Genomic DNA, 17,847 nt, shown 5'->3' on the forward strand with positions numbered 1-17,847 from the left:
TGTGTAGCTTATATACTACTAAGCTAGTATATATCTCAAGCTGTGGTGGTTTATGATGGGGTAGGAAAATGAGATGTGTGAGGAGGGCTGTGAGTTAGCTGGTATAATTCTTGGTAGCAGTACCTGTGCCCCATTTTTCCTTTATTTGGGACTGTTGAAGATCATAAGTATTTTACAAACCATTTTAACAATGTGTGTACATTTGTAGCCAGATGTTATCTACTATTAGAGGATAATCCTGAAGGATCATCTGTACAAATAATGAAAAAGGCAAGTTTTTTTTTTTTTTAAGATTTTATTTATTTATTTGAGAGATAGAGACACAGAGAGAGAGGGAACACAAGCAGGGGGAGTGGGAGAGGGAGAAGCAGGCCTCCCGCGGAGCAGGGAGCCTGATGCGGGGCTCGATCCCAGGACTCTGGGATCATGACCTGAGCCAGGGGCAGACGCTTAACGACTGAGCCACCCAGGTGCCCCTGAAAAAGGCAAGTTTTGCAAAGTAGCAGTATAGTACTGTGTTTCATAGTGGTCAGCATTCCTTATAATGGAAAAGAAGAGTGTTCCTTTTTTCTTTTTTAGTTATGTCTCTACAGTGGCCCTAAATTCCAGAAGAAAGCAAAGCATTAACAGTCACTGGCAGCTCTCTTTTAAAACTGATCTCAGATCTAATTCTATGTTTATTTCCTTCTATGTTTTTCTAATGATGTTGGAGTCATAGACCCTTTGAATTAGATTTCTTCTTATATTGTTACTTAACTTTGAACTTCTCCGTATGCTGTTAACATGCTTGTATTTGAGGAACTTTACTGATCAATTCCTGGGTTTTCTGGTTTCAGTGGTCTGCTGAGAGTGACCGTTAAAAAGGTAAATTTCTAGGTTTAATCATTGGTGAGAGATTCTGATTCAGTAGATATGGAATGGACCTGAGAGTTTGTATTTTTAATAAGCACCTTCTGTGGTTTTGACACAGGGTCCTTATTCAGTGTCTGCTTTGCAAAACACTGACTTTTAGGAATTTATTACTGCTGTTTTAAAAATTGATTTGGTTAATATTTCAACAATGTGTTTATATTTAATGTACAAGATTCTATTTGAGGTAAGGTTCAGTGCATGAGAAAAAGACTTTTATCTATTTCTTTTTAAAAGCAAAATCTGTATCGGGAAACTTTAGCGCAAAAACATAAGGATCCATCATAGTAAATATTGTTCATAATTTCCTAATCCATTTTAAATGTATTTCACTAGCTTATGGACTTTTTAACTGTTTAAAAGAAAAACATGAGTAGTTAAAGCCACCGATAATTTTATATGTGAAAAGGAAATGTACTGTCAGTACCTATTATTCATTAAATATATGCAGTTAATGTTTGATTTTTTTTTCTTTTACACATTTTTTCATGTCCTACAAATAAAGAATTGTTTCCACATTTCAAATATAAGGCTTTTAAAATAGTGCTATTGTGATATTTCTGCTGTTGGATTTCAGGTAAGACAATTCAGAGAAAAATAGTAAACCTTAGAGTGTTGTTAAAAATTCTTTTGCATAAATAGAATTCCAGTGTGGATTACTTGAGTTAAACTATATAACCCAGGCAAAAACATAAAAAGTAGAACACTGCTGGAAATCTGTTTCTTAATGAGATGAATCATGTCCAGACTTTTATCTATGAAAATGATAAAAATGTTTGTACTGCTAAAAAGCAAATTGCCCTAGGAGTTAGTATATTATTTTATATTAATAGTAAGTAGAAAAGTATCTTTAAAGATTGAAGCAAATGGAGAATGGCATGATTAGAATAGATATTGGTATAATTTATTACATTAGGTTTTTACTACTTTATTGAATAATATACTGAATCTGAAAGAAGTCACTTGGAAGTTTTATCCATTGGTTATATGTTATATTATCTTGAAAATGTTAGGAATTTCAGAAAGCATTTCAGCTGAATTTTTTGTTTAAATCAGTATCAACAACTTATGGTGCTTTAGCTGATGTTAAATTGCTATAAGCTAAGGATTCATCCCTGAGTAACAGAAAAGAATGGCGATTATCTAAAAATGTGATACAAGCATATGTGACTTTAGGCTTCTTAGTGATGATCTAGTTGTATTGCTCTCAAGGGACTCTTCCCTCCATAGCAGTGTATCCTTTGATGATATTGACAGGGAGATGTTGAGGTTGTGGGGGCTTGGAATGGAAGAGGCATAGTCATTAAACAAAAATTGCCACTTCTCCAACCACCTCCCTCTACTATGACTCTGAACTCAGCATCCCCGCATGGACCCAAGTATTGCATTTCTAACACCTAACATCACAGTTAGCCCTTAATAGAAGCATGTCTAATACTGGGAGATACAGATACATAATCTGTGAGATTATGTTATAGTACTTTGATTAATCACTGAAAGAGATTGCCCTTCTGTCACCTGGAGGTTTTCAGACTTCCAGATACACCTGGCACAGTGTACCTCAAGTAAGGGCTGGTTAAGAGGGAGTAGGTCTTTCTTATGTAAAGTGAGAAATGGGCTATCTATAACTTGGAAATTTTCAGGCAGATCACTTTAGGCAAGACTTTGTGTGTAAGTTGAGGATCTGGAAATTGATTCTCTTAAAACTATACAGGCTCAAGTAACTCTTGGAAGACTTGATATAAATAGTTTGAAGACCACTGAACTGGACAATCTCTTTGGTCCTTAAAAAAAGAAAGGTGGTCATTTTATCACTTTATCATTTTATTACTTTGCATGGTCTCTAAGTAGCATCTGCAGGCAATTTGAGGAAGAAATAAAATTGATAATAAGGTTATTTATTTACTGATTGCTAATGGACCTATTTTTTTCATTGCCCTCATACAGTATTTATACATACACAAATCTATTAAAAATGTACAGTTATATTAGCCTTTGTATGGCAGTGTTTACTCCAGAAAGTGCTAATCACAATTTAGTTTTAGAATATAAGCTATTTTTTAAGCATTAGGTAGTAAACAAGGTTAATGAATTTTTTTTTTAAGATTTTATTTATTTATTAGATTGAGAGAACTAGTGGGAGGAGGTGAAGAGGGAGAAGCAGACTTCCTGCAGAGCAGGGAGCCTGATGCAGGACTCGATCCCAGGACGCTGGGATCATGACCTGAGCTGAAGGCAGACACTTAAACAACTGAGCCACCCAGGCACCCAATTAATGAATGTTACATTTAATTATCTGATGCAGTTTTGGATGGACTGTAGAATATACTGAATAGTAGTTAAAAATATTTGGTTTTGTATCTCAGATATTTGTATATCTGAAAATGTGCCTTTCTGTTAGGTTAGTTAGTAGTCCTAGAATGATTATATTTTGGAAAGACCCTAAAACAAGATTTAGACATCACATTGTACATCTTAAATGTATACAGTATTATATGTCAGTTATATCTCAGTAAAGCTGGGAAGAAACCAAGGTTTAGATTATGTGGTTAAAATCTGAAAAGGAGCTGAGCTTATCTCATCAAATACTAATTTGCTTCAAGGCCAAAGTCTGGGAAAGTGGGCACTATTCCTAGCAGCTATTCAGGTATTGCCTGTATCTGGCAAAGAAAATACCAAGTCACCAATTTAAATACTTCTTAAATCCTTAGGGAGTGTGTATGTTGTTCACCCCTGACTGGAGAGTGTGGAGGATGGTAGGCAATTGAAAGTAACAGAAAGGGAGGTCAAGTTCCAGATCAAAGATTAAGCAAGGGGTTGTAAAGGAAAAGGAAGAAGAATTAGCAATATCCAAATGGTAGATCTCTTAAAGGAAGGTGATGCCCAGTAAGGGGAAGGTTAACTTACTTTACTTACTTACTTATTTATTATTATTATTATTAAAGATTTTATTTATTTATTTAACAGAGAGAGACAGCAAGAGAGGGAACACAAGCAGGGGGAGTAGGAGAGGGAGAAGCAGGCTCCTGGCTGAGCAGGGAGCCCGATGTGGGGCTCGATCCCAGGACCCCAGGATCATGACCTGAGTCAAAGGCAGATGCTTAACAACAAGCCACCCAGGCGCCCCTATTATTATTTTTGATAAACCTGCTTTTTCAAGTTCTTCCTTGGTCGTCTTTTGTATGTTTTACTTAAAATCACATTTGATTGGTGACTCTTTTATGAATTGTTGTCTATCATTGGCACCAGTTATGATAGTTGGTATCTTGTTCCAAGTTGGGCATACCCTGTTACCTCTTTCCCATATGTTATTTTTCTGTTTTGAATAGCTTTCTCCATCTGTAAGCTTGGGAAAACTTTATGGATAACAAATTCCTAGAAATGACTAAAAATACAGGTTTCCAAAAGCTGATTCTCAAAACTCTTTTGGTACATAAAAATTTTCATTGAACAAGAAATAAAGACAATTTTCTGAAATCTTCCGAAGTTTTTTTAAAAAAATTACATTTATTCAGTTTTATCTTTTACTCTTTGTTAAAATGTCCTTTCATGAAAATATAATGACAATGAGTATTGTTTTATATTTGGCTATGATGCTGTTACTTGGCAAAATGAAATGTTGGTATTGTTTCCTGAAATTTTGGAAATTTTTATTGCTCTTTGAAATCTATCTAAATGAAATTCCTTTGAAAATTTTTGTGTGAAAGTTGCTACATGTCTGTGTACATAGTGGCCTACTGACCAGTGGAGCAAAAGTATGTGAATGTATTTGTTTAATGTGTTCTTCAGGAAATGGTAATTTAAATGAAATGTGGTTGTCTTCTGTTATACTGAAAATATGGGTTGTGTCACACAACCACAGTTAGAACCTTACTAGGTCAGCCTTGTGTGGTCCTTGCTGTGATTTTGCTGTTTGTCACATGAAAGGGTGAGTCATCTGGTGGCTTTCAGGAACTATAACCCTTTAAAGAGATCCCTAGAAGGAGTTACGTTAAATCTTTGTGGATTTAGCGTATAGGCAGGTTATGTTATACCTTTTCGTTTCTTTTTATTCTTTCACCAGGCCTTTTTGTTTCTTTGGCTGAGTTGCTTTAAATTTCTCTGAGAAGTTTAAGTGTATAAGCTTTAGCGTATCTATGTGTGTAAAGAAGAGTTTCCATTAAAAAGCAGTTAGGCTATAATTAAATGCTTTTTCCAGCCATCTAGTAAAAAGGTTTTATTTGGAAAAAAAATGTTCAGTGTGATGAAAAAATGACCCTTCTTCCTGCGTTTTCTACATTGTAAGCATAATTTTGTATTACAGTTTTTTAAATATCACTTTAATAAAGATGACTAGCAATGAGGTGCTAATTTAAAAATTAAAGAGATTTGAAAGATCATTTTTACTGGTGAGAGGCTTCAGAAAATCCATTTATGAGCATTTTTTTTTAAACACCGAAATACCATTTCATTTGGTCAGGAGTCCAGTATTTTGACAAGACTGAGAAACTTAAAAGTATCTCAATATGAAATACTGCAAAATTTTTTTTTGAAGGTACACATACTTAAATAGGTCTAGAAATTTGATCAGGCTGTCAGAAGATAATTGCACAATGTGTTTATTTTCATAATTTGGTATAGTAATTACTAACAGAATTTTTGGAAAGAAATTAGCTTTAACAAATTTTGCCATAAACTTATGTTTTAGGGCACATACCTTAATTACTTAATTGTGAAATCTCTGAATTTGCCTTTAATTGTTGCTTTTATTGTGGTTTACTGTAAGTGTTCAAGTCTATTTTTTCTTTTAGATATGACGCAGTTGAAGGCATGTAAGTGGTTATTTGTTTTTCCAAAGACTTAAGCAGTTTTAGGATGTAGAGATTTTTAATATTTAAAATTTGAATTTAAAAGCAAATTTCAAAACATAGCCTGTTGGTCTGGAGTCTTCTGTTTTCCCCCTCGAGTTATTTAAATAAAAATCGAGATGACAGTGTTTACTTTTGGTTAGTTGGTAGCCTTTTCATGTGCAAATTATATGATAAATTCTTTAAATTTACGTGAATTGCCTTCTTCCTCCCAAGGATAAAATTAAATGAGCATTTTATAAATAGGTTATTAAAATAAGTAAGAATATATATTAAATTTTAAAATTACTCTGAGTCTCTATTTAATATATTAACAGTTTCAAGCTGTGGTTTCAAATTGCAACAATATTGTTGGATAATCTCTCTTGCTTAAACATACGTATTCAGTTAACACTGTCAACTAAAAAAATAGTTATTAGATTATTTCTGTTCTAGAATCTAAGACATGTTGGGGGGTGGGAGAAGTGAGGTTTATAGACCCTTTCAAAATCTAACAAAAGCTTTGGACCTTCTCACCAGAAAAATGCTTACATGGACACACAAATTTGGTATGTCATTTCAGGGGATTCATTGGCACCCTGCCCAGGAGATCAGAAGCCCCTTTATTAAAAACACCTGCCATAAAGATGATGTTATCAGGAAGGGCCCTAACTTTTAATGAAATAATGATATTTATATATATATATATTTTTTAAGATTTTATTTGAGAGAGAGAATGAGGGGGAGAGAGCACATGAGAGGGGGGAGGGGCAGAGGGAGAAGCAGACTCCCCGCCGAGCAGGGAGCCTGAAGCGGAACTCGATCCCAGGACTCCAGGATCATGACCTGAGCTGAAGGCAGTCGCTTAACCAACTGAGCCGCCCAGGCGCCCATGATATTTATGTTTAAAAGCTTATTTTAGTTGACCTCACTTTTTGAATGCAGGTTTTTGTTCTCAGTTAATGTTTGGTTTAGTTTCATTTTCAGAACTTCTGATTAATTGCTTAATTGTTAAAATATACTGCAGGTTTGTAAGTTTACTTTTGGTGAAGAAATATCCTTTAGTTAACATTTTATTTGAATTTACACTAATTGCAAAAACAGATCTTGATCACAGCAATACTTTATGTCTTCGTCCTCCCTTTGTGCTAAGAAAAATCAGTAGCCAATGTTCTGTCCTGTTGCTCTTATTTAATATATTCCATCTGGCTCTCTAGTCCTCCTCCTTGACAGGGAAGAAGAGTGCTGTAAAAATACTCAGCCACAATTTAAAAAAAAAACAAAAAACTCAGCCTCATAAGGAGAGAAGTCTACCATAATCAAAGTATGTCACATCAGGATTAAAGTGACTAACCCTAGAAGTTATAGGTGAAATCCAAGACCTGATTTTGTTTTTGTTTGTAAGCCATGATTTAATTTCTTAAAGTGCATTACTGAGATAAAATTCACCAGTTTAAAATGTGCAATTCAGTGGTCAAAGCCTGCTGATATGGAGGCAAAATAAACATGTTTTATCAACAAAGTCAGAAGAGGACATGTCTCTTTTAAGTTGTCTTGTGTACTGAATAGTTTTCAAAGATGGAAATGGTAATTTAAATGAAATGTGGTTGTCTTCTGTTACACTCAAAATATGGATTGTGTAACATTTACACTAATTGCAAAGGTTTGTCAGTCACGAAGCAAAGGTTTCTTTCCTCCCTGGGACTGTAGTGAGCTACTGGTACTTTGGCATTCATTGTGTCTCTTTAAGTATACTAGCCTTAAGATAAAGCTTGTTTGCAGTATTTTTCAACATGAAAATTTTGATCAGAATTGTTCAGAGATTTGAGCCTGTGGACTTTAGTGTCAGTAGAGTGAAATACTTCCATTTAACTACGCTTGTGTCTGTTTTCTGGCATTTCAAAAATAATTATCAGGCTATTTATTTGCTTCTGATTCTCTCATGTATCATCTGTGTATGTGTTTTATCATCAAACATCTTTTTAAAATAAGACAAAAAATTAAGACAGTTAAATATTTGAGTTAGGTGGAGTGTATTTCATGAGTAGTGAAATTACCATAAGTGGCCTAGAAATATTCTGCAAACCTAAATGAAAAACTTCCTAGGGATTCACTGGTAGTCATTTCGAACATGGTAATTCAGTTACTAAAATAAGTTTGAATTAATGTTAATTAACTTATAATTGTGATGTCAGTAGTTGTCATAGAAGAGATTGTAACACTTGGAAATTTGTAGAGCTAAAAGTATTCTACATATATTAACTTCATTAGGTCTGTTCCTTTTTTTGCATTGAAATTTTGTTTAAAATACAAAATTAAATTTCTTCTCATTTTCCATTCTGTGAGTATAATTTGGGAATGTTTCCTTTCCATTTTCCTCCTACAGTTTATTTTATGTCATCTTTAGATTTGATATGCACTAGGTTAAGAGAAACATCCTCCTAACAGTTTTGTTTTTTATATCTATTTTCATAGTAATTATTCGTTAGAGATTGAGGTTTAAATATAAAAATTTATGGAAGGAAATTCTATTATAAATATTTATGAATTGTAAAGCTTCTAAAGAATTTTTAATGCATTTATACATAAAACTTTAAATCTGTGTTCTTTGTCATTGAAGATGGTGTCAGAAGAATTGAAAAATTATTTTCAAACATATTTTCAAAAAACAATTTAGTGATTGGATTCAGCTTATTTGTTTTCATCACTGTTTCAAAGTTTTGTCTTGAATTCATATTTAGACTTTTGATGTTTATCCTTAATGTTCACAACAGGAGCCCTCTTGCACAAATGGAAGAAGAAAGAAGGGAGCATGTAGCTAAGATGAAGAAGATGGAGATGGAGATGGAGCAGGTGTTTGAGATGAAGGTCAAAGAAAAAGTTCAAAAACTGAAGGATTCAGAAGCTGAGGTAGTCAACCTAACATTTTCACATCCTAAAGACACATCATTTCTTTTTAAAATAATATCTCTAATAGTACAGATAATAAAACCTTTCTACACATATTTTTTCAAATTTAATATAATGCCCTAATGTAATAAAATGGAGAAATAAAAGGAAGCACTTTGTTTATAATAATATTATATACCTCAATATGTAAGTGTTTGGCCGTACATGTACTTGGGAGGAAGATATAATAGAATACTTATATAATGAATTACCAGTTTTAATGAGCAAACTGTGAGAAATGAAATTATAAGGTATTTCATATATTCAAGGTAAGAAGAGTAAAGATCAAGAGTTTTGGGTGGACGTAAGAATAAAAACTAGTATTAGAATAATAATAATAAACCAGAGTTATTTGCATATGAATGAGAGAACAAAAGAAAGAACTTTAACTGAACTAAGGGCTTGCCAGGATAAATTACAGACAGCCAAAGGGAAGAAAACAGAAGGAATGTGATTTTGTTGTAAATGAGTTGGGCATATTTGCAATAATAGTGTCAGAGTAATTGCCAGTGTTAGCAAATTGGAAAAGTAGTGACAAAGCATCCCAGCAAGCTTATCTACTACCTTGGATGTTGAGGCATACATTTAGTTTCTATAAATCAGAAAGACCTAGAAGACATTTCCTTACATTTCCTTCAAGAAGTGAAAGATGGAGGAAAAAAACATTAACATGAGATTCAAGTAATAGTTGGTTTGATAGATATTAATATGAAATATTTTTAAAATGACCTTTAATGTTAAAATTCAGTGAGACTCCTGTGTTTATATGTGGCTCCACTAATGTTTGTATCTAAATATATTAAAAGGGGATTCACGGGGTGCCTGGTTGGCTCATTCGTTAAGCCTCTGCCTTTGGCTCAGGTCATGATCCCAGGGTCCTGGGATCGAGCCCTGCATCAGGCTCCCCACTTGGTGGGAAGCCTGCTCCTCCCTCTCCCACTCCCCCGGCTTGTGTTCCCTCTCTCTCTCTCTCTCTCTCTCTCTCTCTGTCAAATAAATAAAATCTTTAATAAAAGGGGATTCAGATCTATTTTGTTTACATTCTTATGGTTGATCTCATTGCTTTTGTAATTACTGCATAAAATACTGAAACCCTCTTTGACTAAATAATCAAAAGTATTTTAATCCACTAAATAGAATGCATGGAATAAGTGTAAAATAATGAGTAATTTCGAGGAAATGTTTATATTCCACATTAGATTACTCTTAAATTACTAGGCTTTACATGTGATCTCTTACTTTAAAAAAACAAACCACTTTGACCATTGTTACATTTGTCATAAACTTAATGCAGCAAAGATATGGAATAGTTCCTTCCATTTTGAGACTGCAAAGCGCTGCAGGAATAGCATCCCTAGCATCTGTCATTAACAAGATGACATTTTGGAGATTAAGTTTAGTCTTTTTATTTATCAGCCTTTTATTAACTCTGTCCGTTTGAGTTTCTACCCTTTCACTAGTGAATAATCTGGAAAATCTATAACAGAGGGGAATAAAAACAAGAATAATCAAGAGTCTGTATTACCTCTCCTCTTAGATTTCATTGAAAATCTAAAAGTAGTTGAATTTACATTTGCTGTAGACATATTTTAGTAACTGCTCCTAGGAGTAAATGTTATAAACAAATAATTATGAAACTGTAGCTGAAAAACCCTTCAAGAGTTTTTATGATTTCTATGAGTGGTGAAAACAGAGTTTTGAGAAACTTTACGCTTTGAAGGATGAAATCTTTCTTAGCATTGGAAGAACCTATAAAAAGATCTGCCAAGTTTCTCCTGATACCGTAAGCTATATAAGTATATAAATATATAGATGAAGAGACCTACATAACCTTGTTTAATACAGTTTTTTCTCAAGTTCAGTAGTGCTAGAAATGTTTGTTTAGGGCACAGCTGCTAATATCCCGCAGCACAGTGCATCAGGCACAGTACTAAGCATCCTTATTGTGTCATTAAATCCACACCATAACCCTATGAGGTAGATATAATTGTCCATCTCCCTTTTTATACATGAGAGGAAGGATAAATTAGCTTGGTCAGTGCTGCATATTGTTCTAAGTTGAACCCATTAGTTCTTTAAGTTTGCTCTTAATCACTAGGCAAGTCCACAATCATGTATCCACAGATTCAAATCCTAAATCCTAACAAACTCTGAAAACTGCAAAACCAGACATAGAACTAATTGTTTTATTCCACTTGATGTGAATATTTATAAAATTTACTGCAAAAAATAGTAATGCTAAGGTAGGTGCTACCCTAGACAGCCCAGGAGGTGTTTTGTAAATGTAATATATACACCTTTCTAAGTAATATTGTCTTTCTAAAATCTGAAAAAGTCAGAATTTTGGAAGACATCTAACCCTAACGGTCCCTTGAGAGGGCTTGTAACCAGTACTTTCTACCTACATGCAATTAACACAAAAGATACTTATTAACAGGAATGTACAGATAAAGAATGATGAATACCTGCCAACTCCTACCCAGCTTAAAAAATAAGACCTCATTAGTTCATTTAAGCCCCTGTGTACCTCTCTATGGTAGTTCTCGTTCTCCTTCTCTGAAGTAACTATTGTGAATTGTGTGTTTATGATTCCGTTGCATTTTTTTTTTTTAATAACTAGAGGCATTTTCCTGTGTTCCTATTTTCTGATATTTTCTTAGTAACTTGTTTGCTACAGTCAGGAAGATGACATCTCACATTGACTCATGTTTGCTTAAATTTATCTTAGATGGTTTTGTTTTGTAGGAATTGCATGAAATATTTGCAGTAGGAATAAATATGAAGTCAGTCTTTGTTGTTTACAAAATGATTGAGAAAACAGGCTATATACAAAATTTTACTATAATCCAAATTCAGTATGATGTAGTATGATCATTAATAGAACATGATTCCTGGACATCTGAAAGTTTTGAATACTTTTTAGATATTAAGTGTATTTAGATTCAACCTGATTTTTTTTTTATTGGTATGACTGTTTTCTTCAGGAATAGATTGACTAGCGCCTAAATGGAAATATTTAAAGAACCGTTAGATAAGCTCTTTGTTTCTGCAGTTACTTTGCAAGAGTGTTTCTACTTCTCAGCCAGCATTCTTTACAGCATTAATTCTCAATGTAGGAAAAATACCTGCCTTGAAATCACTAGGGCTTGTTGAAAATGCAGATTTCTAGTCTTAACACTCAAAGATTCTAATTCAATATAGGTGAGATCCAGTATTCTATATTTTGAGCAAGCACTCTTGGTGATTTGTACGAAGCTAACATTTGAGAAACCACTGCTTTATAGGAATCGGGGAAGCTTACTGTGATCTTGAAGCTCTTTTTTAAGTCCTTATCTACCTGCTTTCTTTCCACTTGTCTCAGCTTTCTGAACTTGGAATTAGGAGACCGGTTAAATCCAATTTCCTGGCTAATAATCTTGGGCAAGTGACTTAAACTCTGCAGCTGTTTGCTCATCTGTACAATGAGGACAGTGATGTCTTCTTTGCCTTGTTTCTGCATGCTTATGAGTAATGAAAAATGAGATGATAAATAAGATAGGGTATGTCCATTGTAAGTGCAACACAACTATAAACTTGTTGCACGTTTTTTTCCCCATTTCCCAAAATTACTCTCTTGGGTCACTGGTCTTTTGGGTGGCAAGTCCTACAGAAGAAGAAATCCTAGACAGTGCTTTCCAGGTGGTATTCTGAATTTACAGCACAAGAACTCAGTGCTTATAACATTAGGATGTCTGGGTGAAACTTAATCCTGCTCCTGATTTATTAAACAGTTTCATTTTATGTATCGTGCTGTGATTTAGCTCCAAAGGCGCCATGAGCAAATGAAAAAGAATTTGGAAGCACAGCACAAAGAATTAGAGGAAAAACGTCGTCAGTTTGAAGATGAGAAAGCAAACTGGGAAGCCCAACAACGTATTTTAGAACAACAGAACTCTTCCAGGTAATTAATATCAGATTCCTAAGAAATGTGTGTATTAATGTTTTAAGGAATAATCATCTTATTTATTTTAAAAGACCTTGTGGGTGGTTCAGTCGGTTAAGCATCTGCCTTCAGCTCAGGTCATGATCCCAGGGTCCTGGGATCCAGTCCTGCGTCGGACTCCCTGCTCAGTGAGGAGTCTGCTTCTCCCTCTCCCTCTTCCCCTCCCCTGGCTCCTGAGCACTCATGCTCTCAAATAAATAAATAAAATCTTTAAAAATAAATAAATAAAAGACCTTACCCATTATCACCCAAGCACAGTTAATTTCATGGATGAATATTTTTATATAGATGGATGCAATCTGTCTACTCTAACAGTATTTCTTTTCATTACAAACATTTTCCGTGGCTTAACAGTCTTCCTAATTATAATTTCATAGCTTCATAGCATTCTCCCTAGTTGACTCACCATAATCAATCTCTTATCTCCTCCCTTCAGTTGTTGGACAGAATAGTTGTGTTCAATCATTGGCAAACATAGAAAACACTGCTACAAAGATCTTTTATACATTTAGGGGTATGTTTTAGTTGTGTTGAATTATTTCTTTAGGATAAAAATTATTTCTCGGGGCGCCTGGGTGGCTCAGTCGTTAAGCGTCTGCCTTCAGCTTGGGTCATGGTCTCAGGGTCCTGGGATCGAGCCCCACATCAGGCTCTCTGCTCGGCGGGAAGGCTGCTTCTCCCTCTCCCACTCCCCCTGCTTGTGTTCCCTCTCTCTCTATGTCTCTCTCTGTCAAATAAATAAAATCTTTATTAAAATTATTTAAGATAAAATTTTGGATATCTGATTCCAAATACAACTGATCAGTTACTTGTTCTTAGTTTACACAAAACTCAGTAATATTTGTACCTTGACTTTGTTCTCTTTCTTTTTAGTCCCATTAAAAACTGAAAAGTTATATCCCTGTAAAAATTCTACAGTCTACCCTCACTGCTAAGTATTTTCAAGGTTGATGTTTGTTCTATAACACTGTCCTTCTATTAACTTTTCCTCAGCAAAGAGGAAAATCTATTGGTAAAAGCAAATGTAATTCAGAATTCAAATGACCGTGAAAGGATACTGTATTTGATGTCAGTTGATATTTTTCAGTTTGCACTATTTCATTTGTAAAGAATTGTTCTCATACATTAAAAATGGATTTTTGTCCTATTTTTATTTTTTATCCTGAAATTTGGTCAAATATTCAATTGTCTGTTAATTGTCCTCATTACTCATTTCTAAGCCTTATTTTTTAAAATTTATTTATTTACTTTTGAGAAAGAAAGAGAGCAGAGTTGGGGGGTACAGAGGGAGAGGGAGAGAGAGAATCTTAAGCACAGCTCCACAGCCAGTGCGGACCCAGCACGGGGCTCGATCTCACAACCCTGAGATCATGACCTGAGCCGAAATCAAGAGTCCAATGACGCTTAACTGACTGAGCCACCCAGGCACCCCTTTTATTTTTTTAAATAAAAAAGTAGTGTTGGAAAATCTAACACAGTTGTAGCTGGATTAGCCAGTGCTACTGTCATGTTTTGGCTGTAATGTTTATAACATGACTACTCATTTTGATTATTTTCCTTTAACCATTTAGAACCTTGGAAAAGAACAAGAAGAAAGGGAAGATCTTTTAAACCCTCTATTGACCACCAGTTACGTATTAGTTGCCAATATGCCAGCTTGGACATCAGTGTTTGTTGGATCCGTTTGACCAATTTGCACCAGTTTTATCCTTAATGATGGATTTAACAGCATGACAAAAATTATTATTATTTTTTTGTTCTTGATGGAGAATAAGATGCCTTGAATTGTCTAGGGTGTTGTGTACTTAGAAACTAACAGCTCTAAGTACCTTTCCTACTTTTTTTTTTTTTATTAAACAGATGTCTTCAATTTAATGCAAGAAAACATTTTACTGTTGTACAATCATGTTCTGGTGGTTTGATTGTTTACAGGATATTCCAAAATAAAAGGACTCTGGAAGGTTTTCATTGAGGATAAATTGCCATAATATGATGCAAACTATGCTTCTCTATGATAATTATAATACAAAGATTCCATTCAGTGCAGCGTATACAATAATGTAATTTAGTCTAACACAGTTGACCCTATTTTTTGACACTTCCATTGTTTAAAAATACACATGGAAAAAAAATCCTATATGCTTACAATGCACCTAGAGCTTTTTTATAACAACCTTCTTTTGTTTATTTGTTTGTTTTGGATTCTTTAAATATATGTTATTCTCATTTAGTGCCCTCTTTAGCCGGAATCTCATTACTGCTTCATTTTTGTAATAACATTTTATTTAGGTATTTTCCATATATTGGTCCTACTAAAATAGAATATAGCATCTTTCATATGGTAGGAACCAACAAGGAAACTTTCCTTTAATTCCCTTTTTACACTTTATGGTAAGTAGCAGGGGGAAAAATGCATTTATAGATCATTTCTAGGCAAAATTGTGAAGCTAACGACCAACCTATTTCTACCTATGTGCCGTCTCTTTATTTTACTAGAAATGGGAATCATGGCCTCTTGAAAAGAAAAAAAGTCACCGTTCTGCATTTAGCTGTATTCATATATTGCATTTCTGTATTTTTTTTTGTTTGTATTGTAAAAAAATTCACATAATAAACAATGTTGTGATGTAATAGAGTGTGGGCTCTTAAATATTCTACAGCTGATACACAAGATTAGAATATGTTTGGGGAGAAACTTTTCAACTTGAATTTGCCTCCTCCACAATTGTATCTCATCTTTTGCATGTTTATTTCATTTGGAATGGTTATGTATTATTGGTTTTCTAATTTATGAGATATACAGTATGTCTACTCAGTACTATCTCATTAATATGTTATTCCTCTGAGAAAAATTCCAACTCATTCACATTAGGTAAACTCTCATGTCCCTGGAAACTGAAACTTTTTAACTGGAAAGAAAGTGGTATAATTTCACTAGGTCAAATGATAGAGATTTTAACATAATGCTTTATGGCATTTTAAGTATAATTAATGCAACCCAGTTCATTACCTTAAAAAGTTTCACCATGTTTGTTACTTTTTAAAATTGATGATCCAAGCAGAAGTAACTGCTAATTCTTATTTTTGTTGGCTTCACAGGCTGAAGGATTTAAATAAGTCAGTATGCTTGAAAGATCCTTATTGCTTTTCAAAGATACATAAATCCAAAATGTAAAACAGATTATTCATGTTACAGTATCTTGACTTTACATGTAAGTTCACCCCAGGGTTGCTATATTTAAAGTAGATCTCATGAGCCATTAAAAACATGATTTAGGAATACCGTAGTAAATATTTATTCTTATTTGATGGCTATCACTAGTTAAAAATTGTCTTGGAAAAGTTTTGTTAATCCTAAAATGCCTTCTGCTATTGGAGGACATAACATGGTATGAGTGGCTTTTTAAAAATAAATTGCCTGTTAGTCCAAGACTAGCATCAGGTGTTCCAGAATAACAGGAGTTTTTTGTTTTGGTTCCTATGTTAAGAGAGATTGGGTTAACACCTGTAACCAGAAAGGTTTGGTTTTAGGGAGTTAACAACCTATTGAATTTGGAGACTGCAAAATGGAAAACTTTATATTAGACCACCTGCCTAACTAGTGAAGTATTACTCCTAGAAACAGGTCCTCATAGGTACCATTTAAAAATTCTGTATATTGTGTTAAGTTTGTAAGTCACCTTTATTCTACTACCCTAGTAAAAATTTGCACAAATCCTTATCCTTGTCATACCTAAGGTTTTACCTGAATCTGATATGGGACCTGTACAACCTTACTGGGTCTTTTGATTGTTGACTCCAGGCTTTTCAAGCATATTGAGGGCTATTTTTGCTATATGGCTTGTGGATTTCTGAGAACTATATGATCACTCATAATACATGTAACATTGACGAAGGCATAAGGAAAGGCCAGCTTGTAAACAACAAAACAATAATGCCTAGTCTCCATTGTCTAGAGACATTATATGATTGAACTAACTTGGTAACCACTATCTTTCTAAGTATGCAGGATTAGTCAATCCCAGTCCCAGTGGCTTGATTTGGGCACCGCAGTGATAGAGCTTTACTGCCACCTAGTGGGATGAATTCTACTTGACTCATTATCACGTTCACAAGTAACCAGGGAAGTTAATAAATGAATTGATTGGACATATGGCTTATTTCTGTGTAGCTTAGGTCATACTCTTGAAAGCTGAGGAGATACATACAGGCTCCTGCCTCTCAGACTCATTAGTTTGGTATTGCTCTACCACCTGCACATTCTGAGGACCCTCCCCTCCCGGCCACCACTTTTCGTGCCTTTTATCCTCTTGGAGAAACTGACCTAGTAATGTGGAGGTAGGTGTATAGTAGGTGAGGAAAAAGCAAGAGGAAAGCGTATAAGATGCCGTGATAATGCAGCAAGAGCAGAATGTTGACTTAGCAAGTCATCTAGATCACTATCTCCAAACTTTACCCTGTTTCCTTATTAAATATTTTTCAGCATGTATCCATAATTACAATTGTATAATAAATTGTATGCATGTACTACTATGTTACTGTGAACATTATGAAACAGAATTTTAAAGTGGAGGAAAGAAGTTTAGTACTCTTAAGCCCCAGTGAATCATCTAGCTCATTCCACTTTGGAAGCCATTGATCTAGGTAGTATGTAGATCATTAATAGTTTTGTTGACTCCCCGAGGATGTCCTAGTGAAGACTGCTGTGGTATCCTACTTGATGTGAAAGGAAAAATTATTGTCTGCCACTCCAGTAAATTGAAGTCTTTTCTAATAAAAAGCTTGTGAATGTAAACAAAAGTCCCTGTGTTTCATTCAGGATATTTTCCCTACCCCTTTGTAATAATGGCATTTATCCATGTATTGAACACTTACTATGTTCCAATGGTAAGTTAACTAGTTTTTGTGCATTATCTTCATTTAAACCTTAATAGATACCGGTATCATCCTTTCACAGACTGGAATCAGGCTTGGAGATGTTCAGTGACTTACCTAGGAGACAAGGGGTGACTGGCAGAGCTGGAGTTTGAGCCAGTCTTGGTGATGATATCAGGGCCTATGTGCTTCAGTCTTAGGCCATGCAACCACCTGGTGTGTGCTAGACACTAATCATCTATGTTCAAATCCCATCTCTGTGTGAACTGGGCATGTTACTTTCCTTTCTGAACATTTGTTTCTCCA

General features: G+C 34.4%; 1 protein-coding gene across 1 annotated transcript in view; it reads left to right on the forward strand.

The window, feature by feature from the left end:
* Nucleotides 1-15,297, forward strand: part of SEPTIN7 (septin 7) — a 76,994-nt gene extending 61,697 nt beyond the window's left edge. Inside the window, exons 10-12 of the mRNA XM_028093874.2 lie at nt 8,510-8,645; nt 12,485-12,624; nt 14,238-15,297. Of these exons, the coding sequence (XP_027949675.2) occupies nt 8,510-8,645; nt 12,485-12,624; nt 14,238-14,277 (316 nt within the window). The 3' untranslated portion in view covers nt 14,278-15,297. The remainder of the gene's footprint in view (nt 1-8,509; nt 8,646-12,484; nt 12,625-14,237) is intronic.
* Nucleotides 15,298-17,847: the final 2,550 nt, after the last annotated feature.

Source organism: Eumetopias jubatus, unplaced genomic scaffold (genome assembly GCF_037043125.1).
Source record: "Eumetopias jubatus isolate StellerSeaLion01/CBP00866 unplaced genomic scaffold, mEumJub1_p1.0 scaffold_14, whole genome shotgun sequence".
Classification (NCBI taxonomy): Eukaryota; Metazoa; Chordata; class Mammalia; order Carnivora; family Otariidae; genus Eumetopias; species Eumetopias jubatus.